At 41.1% G+C, this 24447-nt stretch overlaps 1 protein-coding gene across 1 annotated transcript in view; it reads left to right on the top strand.

The window, feature by feature from the left end:
* The window catches only part of ABCC2 (ATP binding cassette subfamily C member 2), a 70799-nt gene extending 53872 nt beyond the window's left edge, over positions 1–16927 (top strand). Inside the window, exons 24-32 of the mRNA XM_055345715.1 lie at positions 2441–2596; positions 4063–4262; positions 5665–5791; positions 7649–7750; positions 8176–8319; positions 9184–9342; positions 10323–10489; positions 12266–12460; positions 13129–16927. Coding sequence (XP_055201690.1) covers positions 2441–2596; positions 4063–4262; positions 5665–5791; positions 7649–7750; positions 8176–8319; positions 9184–9342; positions 10323–10489; positions 12266–12460; positions 13129–13258 — 1380 coding nt within the window. The 3' untranslated portion in view covers positions 13259–16927. The remainder of the gene's footprint in view (positions 1–2440; positions 2597–4062; positions 4263–5664; positions 5792–7648; positions 7751–8175; positions 8320–9183; positions 9343–10322; positions 10490–12265; positions 12461–13128) is intronic.
* The last annotated feature ends 7520 nt before the right edge of the window (positions 16928–24447 follow it).

Raw genomic sequence — 24447 nt, forward strand, 5'->3', positions numbered from 1 at the left:
CTCTCTCTCTCTCTCTCTCTCTCTCTCTGTGTGTGTGTGACTATCATAAATAAATAAAGAAAAAAAATATTTTAAAAAACCCCAATAACAATGATGTGTATAGAGTGGTGTTCTGGGAGTACAAAACATGACTGAAAAAAGAGGTACTAGCTCCGCCCAGGTGACAAGGTAGGAATGTCAGAAAACATGAGACTTAAGTCATAAAGGAATTTAGCCAGGTTGATGGTGGAGTAGGGGTCTGGTGGTAGAAACAAAGTGAGAAAGGTTGTTCTGTAGAGGGAAAAACACCCGTAAAAGCACAATCACTAGCTATGATGGTGAATAAAAGGGAAAACAGGATAACCCTTCGCTTGGTCTCTGCTCCCCTTCTGCTTCTCTCTTTGATACTTTAAGTAAATTAGGCCTGGACTATGGAAGAGAGCCACCTATAATTTTAGTTAGGTTCTAAAGCATTGTTTCCATGTACTACAGATCCTGGAGCCCTTAGTATTCATTTATTCAACAGCATTTATTGAGTATCTGACGGGAGCCAAGGACCGTAGTCGGCGCTGGGATGCTTAATAAATGTTAAGATCATAGATGGCTCTCTTCCAAGGGCCAGACTGAACTCATGGATTCTTAATGCATACGAGATAGAAATTTTAGGAACAGAGGCAGAAACCAAGTAATTCTGAATAACAGCTATCATCAGCACAGTTTCAGTCCTCTGTAGAAGAGAGAGTACATTTTTTAAAGTGTCTGAACAGCTACAGACTCTTATGTGTTTAGTCTTGAAGCAGACAAAAGAAAGGCCAGCCCACAGCCAGGATCTGGGAACATGGTGGCTGCTTCAAAAGTGGGCAAGTTCACTGGTCTCCATTTATCACTTTCCTCTAGGACAAAAATGGTGAGCATGATGTCATAGGAGACAACTTCTATGGGTTTTCTGCTCTTCAATAGAACCTTAAAAAGCATACAGTTTTAGATGGGGAGATTCTCACAGGAATTTTGCAAAAATTACACACTCTTTTCTGATGTTGTAATATATATAATTTTTTGAAAAAGAACACAGTTCTTACTGTGAGTTAGGCAACTGTCATATTTTGCTAACTGCTTCTACATGAAAAAGGAAACAGTCATTGATTATATGGTGAGTTTTGTGGGGGAAGGTGGCTCACACCTATATAGGAGAGTTTGATTTAGAATCCTCTAGGATTGATGGCTGAACCCTTAAGAGGTGAAGGGAGGGGGTGGAAGAAAGAAAGATGGAGAATCTGTGCCAGGTAAGGGCCAAAAGTAAAGTATAAAGACCTGATAGCTGGTGAGGATTTCTTTTTTCTACCAATCCTGGACATATAGTTATTTGCATTCTGCTATGACTTTGGGAAGGTAAATTAGACTCAGGTCAGGAGTCATTCCGGACTCTCTTGGGAAACTGTTATCCCTTACCCAGTTTGGGACACTCCAGAGATATTTTGAACTCACCTTGATACTCACATATTATTAACTCTAGAATCAACATAATCTAAGAAATAATCAGGTAAGGGAAACCCAAAGTTTAAGTCAGGCTTCCTAAGTATACTAAACTATTATCCATTCACTCATCCATTTATTCATTTGCTTGTTTATTCATTTATTCAGCATAACATGAAGCTTATATGGCAGTAAGACCCATTTTTCACCTCCGGTTTATGTGGTTAGAACACTAGCTAGGCAAGAGTCACATTCAAACTCCACTTCCCACTTTACTTGAAGCTCTATGCTCAGCAGAGAAAACAACTTCCCAAGTAGAGGATGGTTCCTCAGTCAAGGGTGGGTGTCAGGGCTTCAAACAAATTGAATCCTAGTTGTGCCAGGTTCTATTTAGGTACTCAGTAGAATTAGGACCTGTGCACAGTTAGATTAATTGAATTGACTTGGTTATAGGAAGATTTACCTGTAAGGCTCTATTAGCTTGCAATGTTATGAGTGGTTTATTATTTTTAAAGATTTTATTTATTTATTCATGAAAGACAGAGAGAGAGAGAGAGAGAGAGACACAGGCAGAGGGAGAAGCAGGCTCCATGCAGGGAGCCCCATGTAGGACTCGATCCCAGGACTCTGGGATCACACCCTGGGCTGAAGGCGGGGCTAACCGCTGAGCCACCGGGGCTGCCCTATGAGTGGTCTAATAACTTTGACACATGAGAATCTCACTGAGAGAGTGAAAACCTTTACCAAGTCTATTGAAAAAGGTGAAGGTGGAAGGTGACTTCCATTTCTGTTTAGATGAAGAAATTACAGAAATGAGATTGGTTATTGGGAGGAGCAGAAGAGTGTATTGCCAATGAATACCATGAAATGATTAAATGAAGGAGTCACTGGGAGCCCAGAATCAAACAAATTCCCTGCTGGAATCAGGAAGATGGAAAATGGCATAGGAATCCATTAGTATACCAGTCTTCTAATTATGTGTTCCTAGGATATTTCCACAGTGGATGACACCCTCCCCCAATCCTTGCGCAGCTGGATATTGTGTTTCCTGGGAATAATCAGCACTCTTGTCATGATCTGCACGGCCACTCCAGTCTTCATCATCGTCATCATTCCTCTTAGCATTATTTATGTGTCTATTCAGGTAGGTTTGGAAATAGCTTGGTCTCCTTTCCTCCCTACTTACAAAAGCCCTGTCTCCTTCCTGAGAACCTTCTCTTTTGTTTATTACTAGTCACTCAATCCTCTCCAGGATCTTTGTCATTTAGTCTTATATTGATATACCTAGGAGCCCATAGACCGCTATCTGAAGCTCAAGTGTCAGCACCAATTGATATATGGTTCATAGCAAATCTCACCTTAGCTGCTGCCCCCCTGAAGCTTACATGGGGCAGATTTATGTTTGGATCCAAGACTACCTGAGGTTGGCTCTGGACAGTCTTGAAGTTCTGTAAGATTTCCCATAATGGTTAGGTCATTGGTTGCTTCTAGAAAGGTTGTGCTATGCTGCTTCCTTGATTGGCTTAGGCTTATCTGCTGGGAGATGTCTCTTGGCAGGAGCTAGATCTCTTTTCACTTCAGGGCAGTTCTAGTTTTACTGGAGTGTCTATGGATGACTTAGGCTCAATGCCAATATACCCTTAAGGGAACAGGGAGCTTGAAAGCCAAGACTCACAGAAAAACTAGAGCCAGTGGAAGGGACTCCATGTTCATATTAAAAACTGTTGAGAGGAGCTACGGAGATAATTCTTAAGGCATGAACTGTTCACCTTGGAAAAACAATTCTGAAAAACTTGTGATCAGGGGCAACCTTGTGGCCTATGGTAAGGTGACACCCCCTGGTATTTGTGTTAAGTTCCTCAGGTATATTGTTATGTCAATAATAACCTCTCAGCTGTTAATAACAAACCAACAAATAAGAAGCAGGATATTTAAGGAGACTTCCAGGTATAACATTTTGAATTCTGACTCTCAAGTGCCCAGCTCTTTCCTGGTTTCAACAAATCCTCACAGAAACTAGTAGCACCATAGAAGCTCATTCCACTGAACCTCATCCTTCAACCCTTGTCTCAAAGTCCATCTGCACACTCTATTACATTTAGTTCTAGTTCTTAGACCCTCAACATTCCACACATTTCCAGAACTATCTTTATCTTCACACACCATTGAAGCACGGTTTGGTCACTTACTTGACTCTGTTCAATTTTTATTTAAACCTCAGGATACGTTTCTCTGGCCACTTCCTACCCATCTTTACTTTCCACGCCCCTTGGGTCCCAGCTGCAATTTACAAAATCCATTTGGAGACCATTTTTCTAGCTGCTACAAAAACTGTTGGTTGAACAATATATGCAGATTCTTGAGAGAATACGGATTAGGCTGACAAAATTTCTCATGTGGTTATAATCTCCTCACTTTCATTGTCTTCTGTTCCCCACCACCCTCTTCCTTTGGGCCTCTCTCATCATTGCTCTAGCCAGAGGTGAGGCTGGAGGCTTCTGTCCCGTTCAGATGTGGACTGTGGCCATCAAGGTGAAGGATGCTGGGTCAGGAGGAGATATCACATATATGACATAATTGTATGACTAACTCTTTACTTTTGGGGTCCAGATATTTTATGTGGCTACTTCCCGCCAGCTGAAACGTCTAGACTCTGTCACCAGGTCCCCAATTTACTCTCACTTCAGTGAGACAGTGTCAGGTTTGTCCGTCATCCGTGCCTTTGAGCATCAGCAGAGGTTTCTGAAACACAATGAAGTGGGGATTGACACCAACCAGAAATGTGTCTTTTCCTGGATTATCTCCAACAGGTGAGGTTGCTTCTGGGTATTTACCCAAAAATGTGCCTTGGGGTTCTACATGGTTGACATTAGCTGTAGGAGGGCAGGTGTACCAGTGATGTGAATTTCACTGTGGCCAAATATGCCTGTCATGTAAATAGAAGAAAATATAGACTTTGGAGTCAGAGACTGGGTCCTGTGCCTACTCTGCTATATACCAAGCTATGCAAAATGCCTTGACCTTCTAAGGAAAAAATCTGTTTTTGTTTGTTTTTACAATGACTAGAACATAGTCCGTATCATAGAGTTATGGTGGAAGTCAAATGACATCTATAAGCATTTGGTATCCCAAGTACTGAACAAATGCTGGGTGAACTGGACATTCGTAGTTGACTTTCCCTGAATGGATGTGATATTCTCCATAGGCAGGATGCTCTTTGTAGGGTGGCAAAAGAAACCAAGGTTGAGGGAGGAAATGATGGAATTTTTAGGTAAAACCAGTGATAACAGAAATGGAAAGCTCATATCCTATGAGTTGAATCCCTGAGTAGGGTGAGCATTCTTCATTTCTGTAGCATTATTAGACCTTGGCAAGAAGTGGTACATCCTTGAAGGAGGAAGGTCTTTCTCAGGAAGTGAAAATTCTTTTTTTTTTTTTTTTTTTTTTATATAGGAAGTGAAAATTCTTGAGTGGCTTCCACATTGTCTTGAAGTGTCAAGGGCAGACTAATGATGCTCAGTATTATCTGGAAACGTGGAGAGTTCTGGGCTCTGATTGTAAAGATACTTTATTAGATACTTTCCAAGAAAGAAAAAAATAAAATAATGAAATCAGAGTACATTGAACCTTCATGTAGTGCTTACTTTCTAAACTTACAAATGGATTCTCATCATTGTTTGCCCTACCTAACCAAAAGAAATCACTTAGAACATTTGTTAAAAATACAGATTCCTGGGATGCCTGGCTGGCTCAGTTGGTAGAGCATGCCACTTGATCTTGGAGTTGTGTGTTTGAGCCCCATGTTAGGGGCAGAGTTTATTTTTTTTAAATGTGAATTCCTAAGCTCCACCCTTCAAGGATTCAAGCCTCCTTGAATCAATCTCCTGGAGAAGAGTCCAGGAATTTTCTTGCATGAATTTATGTATTTTTAACAATTACCTCAGACAATTCTTATGATTTGACAAGTATGGGAGACAATGAATCATAGGATTCCCTTAGTTTAGCAAACTTCTCTAGTACCTTTAAAATGTGGTTTATTTTCTAAAATCTAATTTAAAAGACTTTAGGAACATATAGCATTGTCAAATTGAGACATCTTGTTGCCTACTAACTCAATCCCTCTGAGAATGTTCCATGAACACCTCAGTTGCTGGTTAAGGTAAGGAGGTAAACATCAGTAACACCTTTTTCTCTGGTTCTGTTGCCTTACAGATGGCTTGCAGTTCGTCTGGAGCTGATTGGGAACCTGATTGTCTTCTTTTCATCCCTGATGATGGTTATTTATAAAGCTACCCTAAGTGGAGACACTGTGGGCTTTGTTCTGTCCAATGCACTTAATGTGAGTCTGAATGTTGGGAATTAAATTAACCTACTTAAGTTGAGTCTAGAGTATAACCATGGAGTTTGTGTTCTTCATTCCTTTTTAGATGGAGGGACTAGGGAAGACCGAAGTTCAAACTCTGGCTCTGTCTCTTACTAATTGTGTAACCTAGGGACATATTCCTTAACCTTTCTAAGTAGGTACCAGTGTCATCTGGAAAATGGGCAAAAATTGTGTTGCCCTTGGGAGTTAAGAAAACAATTTGGGGTGCCTGTGTGGCATGGTTAGTCCAGCATCCAACTCTTGGTTTCGGCTCAGGTTGTGATCTCAGGGTGGTAGATGGAGCTCCATGTCAGGCTCTGTGCTGCTCAGCATGGAGTCTGCTTGGGATTCTCTCTCCTTCTCCCTCTGCCCCTCCCTATATGCTTGCACATGCTCTCTCCCCTCCCTTTCAAATGAATAAATCTTTAAAAAAAAAAAAAGAAAGCAATTCATGTAATTTAATCTGATAGTCTCTTTGCCTCTTTGCTTGATTCTAGTCAAAACAGAATAAATGAGTTTCTTTTCATTTTTTTAAAGTAGGCTCCATGACCAGTGTGGGGCTTGAATGCACGACCCTGAGATCAAGAGTCAAATGCTTCACCAACTAAGCCAGCCAGGCATTTCAGTTTCTTTTCCATAATATAGTAGTAACAGAAGGTCTTTTGAATATCTTCTCCTATTTTTGTTTTTCTTAAATCATGGAATAGAATTAATTCTAGTAAAGAACCTAGAGTCCAATAAAACTATATAATGCATCCCCAGGATGACTAGGGTATTATATGTTAGACATTATTTCCTAGTGCCCAAGACTGTGGCTGGCACAATAAATATTCACTAAATGATACTCATTTGATGAGTCATTTGGCTATCTTTAATGGTATCTTTTGAAACCATATATTGGTTTATGTAGCTAACCAGTCAGTACTGTATGGTGCTATGTTCATTACGAATTAATAAGACTTAAGGCGATCATGGAAGGACACCCAAAAGGACTCTGTTGTTCACCAGAGGTACTCAGTTCCTTGTGCCACTGCTCTTTCATGCCCCCCACCCCTATTTTTAGGCTTATTAACCTCAACCAGATCGGGCAAAGACAACTATTAGACTGAAAGAAACCAAGAACATTCAAATATCATGTGGTTCAACCTACACAAAGTGGCAACTCTTCTCTCCAACATCCTGTGCTCTCCCTCTTATTAACCACTATTTGCTCAACAAAAAACTCCCTGGTCTAAGTCCATGTGTGAAACAAGCTTGCATCGAAGTAATCCGGAGATTCCCTAGACTCTAGACTGCCCTAGACCATGACAATCTCTTACTGATGGTTGGATGTATTTTAGGCAGGAGTTTATTGGGGTTAAGGAGGATCGATGTGAATGCTCCACTCTGACGGTTGGGTTCTTGTTAATTGAGAGCAGAGAGAGGAGGCAGCTTTTTGGAAGGCATTTTCCTACCCTGTGCCTTTCCTTATGCTTTCCTCATTTATAGAATGCCACCCACCACTCCTTCCACAAACAGCATTAGGCAGGAGATTGGAATCCTGTTCCCACTCTACCAACTGCCAGCCTCTCCAACCCCAGCTTAGATGGAGTTGGAAACCACTCCAAGCTCATATTGTCTTTCATGAGAGCATCACACAGTTGAGCCCTTAATGGTCTTCCAGCCACTGGACACACTGGTCTCATCACTTCCCCCAAGGAGGTGAGGATTGTCACTAATACTTTTCCTTGCTCTCTCGAAGAGCTTGGCATAGTGCTGGACTGACCTTTCAGTTTGACTAATTGAGTTGGTTTCTGCGCCAGGATGATCCTTAGTCTTCTGGTTTTTCTGTAGATCACACAGACCCTGAACTGGCTAGTGAGGATGACGTCAGAAATAGAGACCAACATTGTGGCTGTTGAAAGAATAAACGAATACATAAAAGTGGAAAATGAGGTAAGGAGGAATTAGAAGAACCTAGAGACAAGGGGGGAAAAGTTTCTTTCAAAAGAGCCTCTTTACCCTGTCTAGAGATTTCATGTGGAGTCATAAAGGTTCTCCTAAAGTTTGCCTTACTCTAACTCAACCCAATTTCTTGACACTTAGAATAGGAAATGGTGTGGGGGGAGGTCAGGCCTTGGAATGCACCAAGTTAAATGGTGTTTTCGTTCTGGAAGTCCACAGAGCAATATCATGGAATGGGGTTTCTTTAATTGAATAGAGTAGGAGCCTTATGGAAGTACACTAATTAATTCTAGTCAATGCAGATGTACACAGGTGACTGGGACACTGCTATCCTTCTAGTCTGTGACATGAGTTCTGTTGGAATTATTCAATGAGTTGCCACCCTGTAAAGCACTTTTTTGCTGTCTCTTTGTCAGGCACCCTGGGTGACTGATAAGAGACCTCCCCCAGGTTGGCCCAGCAAAGGGGAGATTCGGTTTAACAACTACCAAGTGCGGTACCGGCCTGAACTGGATCTTGTACTGAGAGGGATCACTTGTGATATTAGGAGCATGGAGAAGGTAGGTGGATCTGAGGGAAGGCCTGAATGTGGATCCTTGTGATAAGAACACAGTTGGACATTGAGGTGGAAAGCAGCTGGACTCTGCTTTCATCATTGCCGGGAGTGAGAGAGTCAGGGCCCTTCTTCTGCCCTGGGAAGGTGTAGGGACACAGTGCCACCAGCGGAGGGCAGGATATCCACAAGGGCTCTAACAGACTCACTGGTGCTGGCACAGTGGCAGCACTATCTTCTCCTCTGGCTGATGGGGGTTCATTTCCTGTAAGGGCCATGACATGCAGAGAAGTCTGGAAGCAGCCACCCTGGGGAGGGAACGGGGGAGAACAGCGATACGGAGGTGGTCCCAACAGACAGAATGACTTAGTTCTCTGGTCTGCAAAGTCCTGCACCTTCCTCTGGTGTTTCTGTTCTCTTAGGACTTGGGATCTGATATAAAAATGTAGAAATGTAAAAAAATGTAAAAAAAATAAAAAGTCTGGGTAAGGATACTGAGGTCCAGCTGATGAGGTTCTCAACTGAAGTGAGGCCCGATCCTTCTGTTTTCCTTACTTCTAAACAAAGATTTTTTTTTTCAAAAACCTATAATATCCAGTCAAAATTATAGCAACAGCTGCTGATATGTCCATTTCCAATGGTCATTGTAGTTCTGAGCACCCAACAATTGAGAAGGTAGAATGAGAAGGCATCTTTTTCTGACATCTGGGCACTTTTTCCCCCCCACCAAAACCAAAATCAGTTGAATAACTTAAAGATGAGGTAGCCAATCACTGCCTCTTTCCATCTGGGATTATGAAAGCCCCAGGCTAAATTTTTTTCCCCCAGAGAATTCCATGGTGAACTAATGTGCAAGAAACTGTATTTACAGATTGGTGTGGTGGGCAGAACAGGAGCTGGGAAGTCATCCTTGACAAATGGCCTCTTCAGAATCCTAGAGGCTGCAGGTGGTCAGATCATCATTGATGGGGTAGATATTGCTTCCATTGGGCTCCATGACCTCCGAGAAAAATTGACCATCATCCCCCAGGTGAGCTCTAGAACTTACTCTGCGCATGCAGCAGGAAACATGCATCTTCTTGATATACATTCAATTAACAATGTCATTTCTGCAGTCTACGCAGGACACCTAAGCTAGTTCCCTAAGACACATTCTCTCCAGAACCTACAAAAATAACTGGCATTTTGTGGTAATGTGCTTGCGTGACTGCCGGTATCTAACCACTAGGTGGCAGCAACATAACAGAAGTCAAATAGAGCAGATGATTATTTAGCATTTCTATAGCCCATCCTAGATTTGCAAGACCTTTGCAATCAACATTAGCAGTTTTGCCGCTGAAGCTTGAAACCATTAAGCTTTATACTCCCCCCATTTGATATGGTTAAAAGATAGGGGAGGGAATTTGCTGCAGGTTTTTGCCAGCAAACGTTTAGTGCATCAGCAAAAAAGGCTTCCCTTTGGCTTCCTCTCTGGACTCTACCAAATAAGCCTTGAAGGCTTATCGGCTGGTGGGGGGGTTGGGGGGGGATGCAGTATGTGGGTCTTTATCAGAACCATTCCTCCTTTGCTCTTGTAGCCAAGTCTCTGGTGGTGATTTTGGTTTGTCTGGTGTTTGCTCTGTTTGATGTAATCTTTTCTCCAGCTTCTTCAAAAGCTTAATAAATTCTTTGACTGTACTGTCTCTTTCCCTGCCCACCCGCTGATTGCTCCACTTCCACACCATGAGTTTCCACTAGGGGATGTGGAATATTCCTCTTACCTTCTTAAGAGATGCAGAGGCAAATTTGGAAATCCATAAATGAATCCCAAATTAAAAAAAAAAAAAAAACAAGAACTCCTCTCAATCCTGTGGCAGGTCCACTAGTCTTCAGTGAGGAAACTTTGCAAGAGCTTGACCACTAACTAGCTTTGCATCTCAGGCCAGTCCTGACATCTGCTTTGTCCTGGCCACAAAAACCTGCCAGACCCCTTTTTGCCATTAGCCTCACTAGCCCTCTCTTGACTTGCAGGATCCCATCCTGTTCTCTGGAAGCCTGAGGATGAATCTAGACCCTTTTAACCACTACTCAGATGAGGAGATTTGGAAGGCCTTGGAGCTGGCTCACCTCAAATCATTTGTGGCTGGCCTGCAACTGGGGTTGTCCCATGAAGTGGCAGAGGCTGGTGACAACCTTAGGTAATGTTTCATAACCCACCTTCCCTCACAGGCAGTGGGAGGAGGTGGGGGGGGGGGAGACTACTGCTCTGTTCCTTGTGCTAGGTAGTATGTGGTATAGAATTACTCCAAGCCTGAGGACCTTCAGAGTGGTAGACAGGGTATGGACCATGAGCTGATGAAGCTCAGAACAGAAGGGAGGCCCAGCAACCCTGGCTTCCCTTGGGAACTTGTTATAAATGCATTCTGATTCTAGACCTACTCATCAGAATCCACATTTTGAAGCTTCTCAGGTGATGTATGTGTACATTAAAGCTTAAGAAGTGCTTCCTAGAGCACTGATTCTTAATCAGGCTACACACTAGAATCACTTGGGGAGACAGACCCGTTGATTCAGGGGCCCTGGTGACTTCACTGTATAGTCCCAGGGAACACTTGTAAGCCTTGGTATAGAATGCCATCATTTGTTTTCTCTTAGCAACAGATCTAGGAACTAGCAGGACTTAAGTGTGTCTTTAGGTATATGGAAAAGTCTATTCGGTCCACAAATATGTATTGATTGTATACAAAATAATGTCATGTAGTGAATGCATAGAAGTGAGGGGTTGTGTGGGCCCTTCTGGCAGTATGTGATATGGGGGCCTTGACACTTCTGGTTTGTGAGAACCACAAATCCTACCATCTTTTTCTGTCCATGCTGGGAGACACCTAAATTGGCATGACCAGGCCCTTGATTTCAGACCTGGGTTGGGGGTGTTGAAGCTTGCATTTCTCTGGTGAGTGATGGGAGACAGGTCATTCAGAGAGAGACAGCAGTTGAAAGCCAGACCAGCACCTTGGCAACAGCTGGACAGAGCCAGGCCAGAGTTCGGTTCAATGTTCAATTTAAGTACAGTTTTGCAGGGTCTCTGTTCTTATATTACAAAAGAAAACTGGAATTTCATCATGGGTGACTTCTCATCTCCTACAGAAATTTTCTTACAGAGAATTACAGAACTTTAGCCACCCTCTGTTTAATATGTTCCCTAATGGCCACAGCAGGAGAGAGCAATTAGCAGATTCCCGAATATTTCCTTCACATCATTTCCCAAAGACTCTTTATGTAAGAGGTCCAGCCTTCATTACTGGCTTTTAGCAAATTAAAGCGATTTGCATTTTACAAGCATATTCGAATTCCACATACATTGCATCTCACACCAAGACATCATGTTCATTAGATAGCTATGTCTCTAATCAAGGCAGAAGGCCTTGAACAAATAATTAGCCTTTAGACTAGAATTACACATTAAAATAATGAATGGGTTTGCTAAGGCCCCTAAGAAATACCACTGGGGCATTCTGATGCAGTGTCACCCTATATTAATGGTGTCAGGTCAAATACTGCTGTGGTGAAGTTGGTGCCATCCCATCTTATTTTAAAATTGCTATTGATGTGCTGGAATATCACCTAGTGATGCAAAGAACTGTTTCCAGGCTAGGGTTTTCCAAACTCATTAAACATAAAAATTGCCTGGGGTACTTATTAAAAATATACATTCTAGGGCCCTCCCCATTATGCTTGGGAAGAGTGGGGCCCAGATACATGAATTTTAAAATTAACCTGTGGTAGACGAGAGTGTAGAAAACATTGTCTTAGCCTTTCCTGTTAGGTGTTCATTCTGAGGGAATTGAGTAGGGATTTCAAAAGTCTGGTTTAGAACATGAGAAGTGCACATGCGTGTGCATACATACCCCATCCCATGTGTTATGCCTTGGTTCTTCAGAGGCCAATACTCATTTTGCTCCATTGGGCTGCAGCATAGGGCAGAGGCAGCTACTGTGCCTGGCCAGGGCTCTGCTTCGGAAATCCAAGATTCTGATCATGGATGAGGCCACTGCTGCGGTGGACCTAGAGACCGATCACCTCATCCAGATGACCATCCAAAAGGAGTTCTCCCACTGCACGACTATCACCATTGCTCACAGGCTACACACCATCATGGACAGTGACAAGTGAGTGTGGGGGACAGCTTGACAGATGGGACCAAGCCCTTGAACAACAGTAATAGCACTGGCCGTAGGATATCTACAGCTAAAGGTTGAACCACCCTCATTTTACTGATGAGGAAACCGAGAATTCAAGTAATTTGTCCAAAATTAAACATGAAGTTCATGAAAGCCAACTCAGTTAAGGGAACTGGACTTGAGGGTAAAATGGGCAATTGTGTATTTACTTATTAACTGAGTTTGGGGAGGTGGTGGCCCGAGCTATGAGAGGCTGATATTAACCAGAGATCTTCTCAACTACTCAACAGCTCAACAGCTGTTCTCAACAGCTGTTCCCGAGCAAGAAGCTTTCTGACTTCTGACTAGAAGCTTTCTACTTCTTCCAACTCTGACATATTACATTAAAAATGGGGGTAACACCAGTAATCTTGGAACCTGTTTGGAGAGAATAGGCTCCCTTAAACAATATATATTTGTAAAAAAAACTTCTGTAAATGGACTTATACTATATATATTCTTCTACTGCTTGACTCTTTAGCAGACAGCCATGGTTCATTTATTCTCACTGCTTTGTAGCCTCTTATCAATGAATATACCATGACTTAGTCCTGGTTGTTCTTATAAATGCCAAGATTTTAGATGCTCCTAAGACCTTTCTTTCTCCTTTGTTTCAGGATAATAGTCCTAGACAATGGGAAGATTGTAGAGTATGGCAGCCCTCAAGAACTGCTGAGGAATTCGGGCCCCTTTTATTTGATGGCCAAAGAAGCTGGCATTGAAAATGTGAATAGCACATCGTTCTGACAATAGGTCCCATGGGCTGGAAAAGGACTATAAGATCATTCCTTATTTTTTGTGAGAGATACTACACAGAAGTTTGTAAAATATACATTTTTGAAGAAGGATTATGTTATATCCAGCTACAGCGGACCACCCCCAATCTTGCTTTGATGATCCCACTTCAATTTTATCTCCTTCGTACTTACCTTCCCAGAGATAACTACTAACCTGAATTTTGTGATAATAATATCCTCCTGCTTTTCATTTTAGTTTTACTACTTGGTATGTACCCTTAAACAGGATATACCTTTTTTAATTTATGTAACTGGCCTGACTCATACTTGACACGTTTTTCTATGGCTTTTTTTCAATATTATTTTTGAGATTTATCCATGTTGATGCATGTAGTGAGGCTGGTTCATTCTGCACTTCTGCGGTATGGCAGTGTGTGAATATGTCATAATATATCCATTTTAATGTTGGTCAGTAGGGTTATGTCTAGGGTTTTTTTTTTCTCTCCTATTATGTATAATACTGCTAGGAACATTCTGATAACTTCTGAGATATATGTGTAAGAATTTCTTTAGGGATATAATGTAGGAATGGGGTGCATGTACCTGTTTACATGTATATACTAGGTAATGCCAACTTAGTAATGCCAATTTAATACACTTTTTGTCAGTCTGATGAGTATGAATTGGTATCTCATTGAGGTTTTATGTTTCCCTGGTTGCTACTGAGGTGTCATGGTGCTTTATTTCTTTGTATGCCTTGTGAATTTTAACTAAGCTGCTCACTCTCCTTAGCCTTCAAAGAATGCTCACAGGTAAAATACTGAGTTGAACCTGAGCTCTCCTAAATGGAACTGGGAAAGCTTTTGCCTGTTACTTCGAGGCATTAACCAGAACCAATTTGAATTAAATTCTCCACTAGGAGTTTCAAACCATACAGTTAGCATGACTTCAGACCATAATTTTGGATAAGAACCAACTTGTGGTTTACAAATTCTGAAGGGAGACTCCTCCCCTTGACATAGTGTCAAGTTGGAGATAGACACGTTGCCTTGTTGACTCCTGCATGGCAGGGTTTATTCCTTATCTACCTATATACTACAAATATAGGTTTGTCTACCTTCTGGGTCCAGGTTTAACACAGGGTCTCCTATTATACTGTCCATCCTGACAGGCGTTGGCTTTATCTCTTATCTTGGCATCCTGTATTGTCAACAAAGGTCAAAGTCTTCAGGTTTCAGAAGTGACCCTAAGCTTTGATAATCATTTTCCAAGGTTTTTTGTTTCACATTACTTTGGGTTCAGTATTTACTTCCATTTCAGTGATGAAATTATATTTATATATTGTATAATATATATTTTATTATATTTATTATATTCATCATTTTAGCTATTAGATGCTCAGAGGCTGAAACTTCCTGCAGGAAGCATATAATAGCTGCAAGACTGGATGAGGAAGGGATTTTTCCTATTTGCTCTGTTCCCATCAGCATCACCCTAAGAAAGTTGTCTCCAGCAAAGGTCCTACAGGGAGCAGCACGGATCTCAGTTTGTACAGTGTTCCTGAAACCAGGGTCATCATGCTCCTCAGAGACACTAGCAGCACACCTTCCCAGAAGCCTGGGTTTTAGCTCTGTGGGGCACCTCCTATGTTTTGTTGAAATGCAGAACTCTATCTCTCTCTCTCTTTGTTCTCTTAGCCCTAATGGTGGCAGTTGCTTCTGGAAGGTGCTAGCTCTGATACTTATTTTCCTCTGGCCCTTTCTTCAATGCCCACTTAATTCTTTATACGGTACTATTAAAATAATCTATGTTTTGGGTCTCCTGACTAACCCAACTGATAGAACCCTTGGAGATAATCCAATTAAAGTCTCTTATTTTTCAGATAAGCACATGCCTAAGAAAAATTATAATATCCAAGTCAAAACATGGATATTTCTGGCAGAGCCAGAACCAGAAACCAATTTGCTGATTTGGTCCAATGATTTTTCTTTTAATGGGAGAGGGTTTTTGACCTAACTACTCCTACTGATGCAGATAAAGAGAAGGTAAAGGTCATTCTTTTCTCAGAAGTGATGACTAACATCCAGTGAAGGTGGTGGGAACCAGAACCAGCCTGGATTCAAAACTTTGGTGATGACTCCTCCCATTCCAAATCTTGTTGGCCCAGACCCTGGCTAACTGAATCCCCACTCTGGGACACTTACATTATGAATGTTCTTTCCTACTTTCACTTGCCCCTGAAGGATTAAGATAATCCTACTGTTTGGGTTCCTGACCTTCCAGTTTCTCTATGATTCTCAACTGCCTATAGAAAGCTCTCAAACATCTGGTCCAATCACATTTCCTCTAATGGCTGTTAAAAAAAAAGAGACAAAAAGCCTCAAATGGGGTCATTTATACTATGCCTCATGCCACCAAGCTGAGACTTAATACCTACTTTATAGTTTCAGCCTTTCCCAGGAATGGAATCTTAAAGCAATCAGGAATTCCCTGGTCAATAGTACTGAGGTAATCTGCCTTCCAGACCCTTGTATCCCCTAAAGGAAGGTGACTCTGCCACAATCAATCTGCTTTTTGCTAGTATAACTTCCTTGTCCCATTCCCTTCTGCCTATAAAAGTCTTTCCATTAATCAGATACATCAACACCAGATTTTGATTCAGATGCTAGGGACACAGAGGCAGAGACATCTGTTCTGGTGATGGCAGTTGTGACAGTCACAGCTATTCTCCATTGGTGGGGGCTCTAGCACCAGGGGCCAGTGATGTTGCGTGATATTGAGCATCATTCCTGGGTTCAAAGACTCAAATAGGGCTTTCTTCATCTCCCAGAGAGTCGTGAGCTGTTTTCATTTGAAAACTTTCTTTCTGCTTAAGTTTACCAGAATTTGGGACAATTAAAAATATTTCCCAGATAATTTATTATTTTGTTTGGGTCTCCCTACTAACTATGAGCCTATTCCTACGAGGAATAATTTCTTATTTTTTGTATGTCTAGAGTTTCCAATGTTCAAAAACTCTTCATTAAAAACTCAGTGGAGGGGATCCCTGGGTGGCGCAGCGGTTTGGCCCCTGCCTTTGGCCCAGGGTGCGATCCTGGAGACCTGGGATCGAGTCCCACGTCGGGCTCCTGGTGCATGGAGCCTGCTTCTCCCTCTGCCTGTGTCTCTGCCTCTCTCTTTCTCTCTCTGTGACTATCATAAAAAAAAAAAAAAAAACCTCAATGGGGGATGCGTGGGTGGCTCAGTGGTTAAGCATGTCGGCCTTCAGCTCAGGGCATGATCCTGGAGTCTCAGGATCGAGTCTCACATCAGGCTCCCTGCATGGAGCCTGCTTCTCTGTCTGCCCATGTCTCTCCTCTCTCTCTGTATCTCTCATGAATAAATAAATAAAATCTTGAGAAAAACAAAAAACCTCCCAAGGAACAAAAATCCAGGACCAGATGGTTTCACAAGTGAATTATACCAAGCATAGGGCAGCCCGGGTGGCTCAGTGGTTTAGCGCTGCCTTCAGCCCAGGGCCTGATCCTGGAGTCTCGGGATCGAGTCCCACATTGGGCTCCCTGCAGGGAGCCTGCTTCTCCCTCTGCCTGTGTCTCTGCCCCTCTCTCTGTGTCTCTCATGAATAAAAAAATAAAATCTTAAAAAAAAAAGAATTATACCAAGCATTTAAAGTAGAGTTAATACCTATTCTTCTCAAATTATTTCAAAAAACAGAAGATAAAGGGAAGCTTCCACATTCATTCTATGAAGCCAACATTACCCTGATACCAAAACCAGAAAAAGATTCCACAAAAAAGAGAACTACAGGCCAATAACTCTGATGAACGTAAATGCCAAAATTGTTAACAGAATATTAGCAAACCAAATCCAACAATACATTTAAAAAATCATTCACTATGATGAGGTGGGATGCAAGGATGATTCAATATTCACAAATCAATCAATGTGACACATCACATCAACAAAAGAAAGGATAAAAACCATAGGATCATTTCAATAGATGCAGAAAAAGTATTTGACAAAGTACAACATCCATTCATGATAAAAACCCTCAACAAAGTAGGTTTAAAGGGAACATACTTCAACATAATAAAGGCAATATATGAAAAACCCACCACAAACATACTCAATGGGGAAAAACAGAGCTTTTCCCCTAAGGTCAGGAATAAGACAAGTATGTCCACTCTCATCACTTTTATTCAACATAGTACTGGAAGTCCTGGCCACAGCAATCAGACCACAAAAAGAAATAAAAGGCATCCAAAGGAAGAAGGAAATTTTTCAATACTTTCAGATAACATACATAGAAAATCCTGGGGTACCTGGGTGACTCGGTCAGTTAAGTGTCTGCCTTTGGCTCAGGTCATGATCCCAGGGTCATGGGATCAAGCGCCACACTGGACTCCCTGCTCCGCGGGGAGCCTGCTTCTCCCTCTCCCTCTGCTGTTCCCCATGCTTGAGCTCTCTGGCTCTCTCTGTCAAATAAATAAATAAAATCTTAAAAAAAAAAAACCCACTACTACTACTACTGATAAATGAATTCAGAAAAGTTGAAGGATACAAAATCAATATACAGAAATCCATTGCATTTCTATATACTAATAATGAAGTAGCAAAAGAGAAATTAAAGAAACAATCCAATCTAACACCCAAAAAACAAATAATCCAGTCAAGAAATGGGCAGAAGACATGAACAGACATTTCTCCAGACATACAAATGGCCAACAGACATGTGAAAAAATGCTCAATAACACTTGGCATCAGGGAAATACAGAGCAAAACCACAATGAGGATGCCTGGGTGGCTCAGTGGTTGAGCATCTGCTTTGGCTCAGGGTGTGATCCCGGGGTCCTGGGATTGGGTCCACATTGGGCTCCCCTTGAGGAGCCTGCTTCTTCCTCTGCCTGTGTTTCCACTTCTCTCTCTGTGTCTCTCATGAATAAATATTTTTTAAAAACCCACAATGAGATATTACCTCACATCAGTCAGAATGGCTAAAATTAACAACTCAGGAAACAACAGATGTTGGCAAGAATTGGAAAGAGGGGAACCCTCTTACACAGCTAGTGGGAATACAAACTAGTGCAGCCACTCTGGAAAACAATATGGAGGTTTCTCAAAAAGCTAAAAATAGAACTACCCTATGATCTAGCAATTGCACTACTAGATATTTACCCAAAGGATGCAAACACAGTGATTTGAAGGGGCACCTGCATCCCAGTGTTTATAGGAGCAATTTCCACAATAGCCAAACTATGGAAAGAGCCCAGATGTGTACTGACTGATGTATGGATAAAGAAGATGTGGTATATGTTTACAATGGAATATTATTCAGTCATCAAAAATGAAATCTTACCATTTGCAATGATATGGATGGAACTAGAGGATATTGTGCTAAGTGAAATAAGTCAGATAAAGACATACCATATGATTTTACTTATACATGGAATTTAAGAAACAAAGCATAGGGAAAGGGAAGAAAAAATAAAATAAGACAAAATCAGAGAGGAAGACAAACTATAAAGGACTTTTAATTATAGGGAACAAACAGGGTTGCTGGAGGGGAGATGGGTGGGGGATGGGATAACTGGGTGATGGGCATTAAGGAGGGTACTTGATGGAGTGAACAATGGGTGTTATATGCAACTGATGAATCACTAAATTCTACCCTTGAAACTAACAATACACTATATGCTAATTAATTGAATTTAAATTTTAAAAATAAAACAAGAAAAAATGCAAAAAAGTCCCATTCACAATTGCATCAAAAATGATAAAATACCTACAAATAAACTTAACCAAGGAAGAAAAGAATCGTACTCTGAAAACCATAAAACACTGGTGAAAGAAATTGAAGATGACATAAACAAATGAGAGATATTCTATGCTCATATTGTTAAGTTCCATACTACCAAAAACAATCTACAGATTTAATACAATCCCTTATCAAAATACCAACAGCATTTTAAACAGAACTAGAAAAAACAATCCTAAAATTTGTGTGGAAACACAAAAGACCTCAAATAGCCAAAGCAGTTTTGAAAAAGAACAAAAGTGGAGGTACCATAATCACAGATTTCAAGATACACTACAAAGCTGTAGTAAGCAGAACAGTATGGTACTGGCACAAAAACAGACACAAGATCAATAGAATAGAACAGAGAGCCCAGAAATAAATCCATGATTATATGCTCTATTAATCTTGGACAAAGAAGGAAAGAATACACAATGGGATAAAGTCTGTTCAACATATAGTGTTGAGAAAACTGGACCACTTTCTCACACATACACAAAAATAAAGTAAAAATGGATTAAAGATATAAATGTGACACCTGAAACCATAAAAATCCTAGAAGAGGACACAAGCAGTAATTCCTCTGGAATCAGCTGCAGCCAACATTTTTCTATATATGTCTCCTGAGGCAAGAGGGAAAAAAGCAAACTACAAACTATTGAGACTACACCAAAATAAAAAGCTTCTATGTAGCAAAGGAAACAATCAACCGAACTGAAAGGCAACTTAATGAATGGGAGAAGATACTGGATATGACATATCCAATGACAGATTAGTATCGAAAATATATAAAGAAAATTCTTTATATATATTGTGTGTATATATATATATATATTCAATGTATTGTATATATATATTCAATATATACAATTCTATATATATTCTTTATAAAATACAACTCAACATTTAAAATAAACCCAAATATAAAAAAATAAAAATAAAATAAACCCAAATAACCCAAGTAAAAATGGGAAGAATACACGAACAGACATTTCTCCAAAAAGACATACAGATGGGTGGGTGAAACAGATGAAGGGGATTAAGAGCGCATGTACCATGATGATCACCGAGTCACGTACAGAACTGTTGAATCACTAGAGTGTACACATGAAACTATTACAACACTCTATGTTAACTATACTGGAATGAAAAAAAAATAAAAGCCTTTATGATGCTTGAAGATATTAAAGTAAAAGATTATTAAAATGCCTAAAAGAATTGGCTGTAAGGAGCACTCCATTTCCACGGCATTCCTTTTTACTTCGTAGGCAAATAAGATTATGCTGTAGAATTTAACTGCTGCAGTGGAAAAAGCAACTACATACGGAAGACGTAGAAAAAAGAAAAAAAAAACCGTATATGTGAGGCAGAATTTCTTTTAGATAAAAATGATAAGAAAAATAAAGTTTCAGGAAGACTAGTTTGGTTTTTACTGAACTTAAAAAAAAATGAACTAATATAAGAACTCCTGTCTTCAATCAAGGCTCTTCAATCAAGGCCTTGGTCCTTGCTGAGATAGCCTCTGGTTATTCTTACTGATAACCACTGTCACTGAGTTCAGATCCACTTACCATCTTCCTGGCTTCCACTGTGAAGGACAGGCTCTGTTGCAGCAGCAATCTTTGGGATATTTGCTGCTTAAGCTCACAGCCACTCACTCCTCTCTGGGAAACAACTTTGTTGGAATCCTTCTGGAGAGCATGTCAAGTTATCCACTGGTTGTATGTCTAGAACAGCTTTCTCTCCCAAAACCTGGTGCAAACACCACTGCCTGCTGGCTCTTTTGTTGTTAGCACCCATCTGCGGGTTAACAGTGATCTGGTTTGTCCGGGTTTACATTCTGGTATCATAAAGACACCTCCTAGCCCCATAGATATCTTCCTGGCTGATAACATTATTAGTTCCAATTACACCTTTGCTAGCTTTTCATTTTCCTTCCCCAAAAGACCTAATTTTCCTGCATTAACTTCAGTGTTAGTGGTTGACCAAAATCCTTTTTAGCCAGACCTATAGTAGGGGTATGGCTCAAGGGCCATATCTGGCTGGCTGTTTTTGTAAATGAATATTTATTGAAACACAGCCATCCTCACTTGTTTCTGTGTTATCTATGCCTGCTTTTGGGTTACAATGGCAGAGTTGAGGAGTTGTGACAGACTGTATTTGGCCTTTTACAGAAAAAGTTTGCTGACCCCTATTCCAGAATCACTAGTGTATCCTGAACTGGATCATGTTTCCATTTTCAAAAAGATAATTTGCCTCAAAAATATGATGTGGCTTCATACCTGCAGCAGATAGAATAATGGTCCCCAAAGATATTCATGTCCTAATCCTCAAAACCCATGAGGATTTATTTACCTTACATAGTAAAAGGGACTTTGCAGATATGATTAAGTATATAGAGATGACCTTATCCACTTGAGCTCAATGTAATTAAAAGGATCCCTATAAGAGGCAGGAGGGTCACAGAATGATGATGTGATGATGGAGACATTGGAAGACACTATGCTGCTGGCTTTGATGCCAGAGAAGGGCGCCATAAGCCAATGCAGGCAGCTTGGAAAAGCAAGGAAACAGATTTTCCCCTGGAGCCTCCAGAAGGAATGAACTCTCCTGACATGGTGACTCTAGCCCACGAGTGAGACTGATTTTAAAACTTTGACCCCCAGAATTGTAAGATAATACATTTGTGTTAGGCCACAAATTGTAGTAATTGGTTATAGCAGTATTGAGAAACCAATATAACGCCATTAAGTCCAAGAAGCTCTAAGAATTGCCAATACTGTCCAACTGAAGTTGACTTAAAATTTATGATCTTCAGTGAATCCTGTTCTTCGAATCTGTAGAGGACTATGACATCCCTGCTGAAAATGGGTTTCAGTGCTCGTGCCTGTCACCCCTTCTTTCAAACTGCTAAGATCTTATTCTGTGTCATCGTTTTCTGGAGGCTGTAGGAAGATTCCTTGTTAAAGTGAGACATGGAGATTCCAAGGACAAGAGGAGGTTGTGGATAGATCAGCTGTCTCTCAGCTTCCCTGACCCCGGACCTAAGGAGTGGCTGCCATGGGAAGGGTTGGGAGCTCGACCCCTCTTGGTGTCTCAGGGACACCTAGGCGTGGCGGTACACAGGCGGTGCCTTGGTGACATCCCTGCTCTGCAGTGGCTTCCCATGTGTCTGCCTGTTCCCAATGGGTGTTGCCTGAATGGACACCCTGCTGTCGGTCTAACCAGAACATTCTCTCCCTCCCACCACACCACCAGAATTTACCTCTGGGCAGACACTAAATTGGCTCCTTTCTCTTTGAGTCACTTCTGAGTCGTATGAAGGAATAGATAGTCCTACGCAGCTTGCAAGGCCCCCAGTTTGTTGTTGAACACTCCCTTCTTGATACATGCAGAATACAACACTGATTTTCAGTAACCATTGCAAGAAAATTCCAGTGGACTGGGTGAGACAGCAAGGGCTCTGCTGCACCTAACAAAGGTTTTACAGTAAAAACTCCATCAATATAACATATTGATAGGGAGAAGAGTTTAAAACCCCAAGTTGTATGTGGCAGCTAGAGAGAGAGGGTTTAGGATGATGTGTATACACCTTGAGGTTTCTAGGTCCTCAGGTCTCAGATCCTCCAAGTGAAACAAGTGTGTTCTCCTAGGGCCGGTTTGTATTCCTGATCCCGAAACAACACCCACATAAACAGAGTCCTGGCTTCACAACTAATTAAAACAAGGTGGCACAAAACTTAATTCCTTATAAGAACCATGTACTCCTAGAGCTCACATTGCACAAAAATTTACACACATCTTATTTGGTTCTCACAATAACCTCGAGATGTTAGGTCAATAATCTGAGATGAAGGCCAGAAATCTGGCCTTTATAGATGGCAATTGCCACCACTGCTCCCTTTTCCTAGGACTCTTGGATAAAAGCACAACTGAAGAGCTACTTCCAGACAGGAAAGGGAGAAAATTCATGAGGGGAAGAAAGCAGGCAAGCAGGATTTAGAAATTTTCAATAACATTTCCTTCTGTTGTATCTGAAACATCTGACACCCTTTCCTTCCATGGTTTTTGTAACTCTCAACTTTTCTGACAGTACAAAGGTCCATTAAAAAAATTGCCTTGATAGATGGTTCTCAAACTTTGATGTGCATGCAAATCATGTCCGGATCTTGAGTTGGTACACTCAGGAGGGGCCTGCATTTCCAGCAGCTCCCAGGTTATACTGATGCCACTGGGCTGAAGGCCACACTTGCAAGAGCAAGACAAGCAGACATCTCGTGTTTAAAACAAAACTCATCTTTTCAGAAACCTGCTCCCATCCCAGCAGTTTCCCTTTTGCCAGTGATTCCATCATTTCTATTTCAGTCTTTACAGGATGCTTTTTGTCTACTCTCAATTTTATGCCCAAAGTAGTTAACTTTTTTCCAACTAATTAGATTTTCTTGCCTTTGATCTGTCCTCCTTCATCATCCTGTTACCATTTAGCTTTCCTAAAATAGGTAATCTACCTAAGAACCTACCAGTTTATTATCAGACTCAAAACTAAATTCTTTGATTGGGAACCTCATGACTCTCCAATTTATTACTATGCATCAGGCAGTGTTTTAGCACTCTCCATGTACCAACTCATTCGGTCCTTACAACAACCCATGATGCGGATAGTATAACCATCTACTTTAGATGAGAAAGCTGAAGCATGTGCTGGGGGAGTTGCCAAAGTCACAAAGCTCTTAAGTAACTGAAGCCAGACAGTCTGGCTCCAGAACAAGGTGTAAAGACTCAGCTAGAGAACCCGAGACCCAAGTTTAAATTCAGGATCCATCAAAAACTTGATGTGGGCTTGGGGAAATTGCAACATCACTAGATCTCATTTTCCTGGTCCGTAAAATAAGAGTTGGCCTGGCTGATCTATTAGTTTCTTTTCCAGAGTCCACCTATTCAACCATATTTTCTAGTCCTTAATATCAGGCTTCATGGTTACCCACACATTGTCAGCCCTTCACCAGTGCTCCTGCTGCTTCTTCCCCTTCCGTCGCCAGCCTCGCCCAGCTGCTACTCCGTCTCTTGTTATTTAATCTCCACCGCATCAGTTTCCACCTCTACTTACCTTCTTGTAGGGATTCCAGTTTAGAGAATTTCGGCTCTTCTGTTCTGCTAGGGTTTTATAGTACAAAAGCAGCATAAAATAAACAGGCAGTTGTCTGCAGCAGGGCTATCTTTTGAGGGTACAGTAACTCTGTTGAAATTATATTTGACAAGGTGAATTTTTGACTTGAATTTCTTCAGTTAGCCTCTCTCATTTTCTGGAATCTTGCCATTGTTTTGAATAGTCAAAAAGGTACCCTCGGAAATCCAATAAGGTTCAGGCTAAACACATGGAGGGAAATCAAGAAAACATACTCATG

This window comes from Nyctereutes procyonoides, unplaced genomic scaffold (genome assembly GCF_905146905.1).
Source record: "Nyctereutes procyonoides isolate TBG_1078 unplaced genomic scaffold, NYPRO_anot_genome, whole genome shotgun sequence".
Lineage (NCBI taxonomy): Eukaryota > Metazoa > Chordata > Mammalia > Carnivora > Canidae > Nyctereutes > Nyctereutes procyonoides.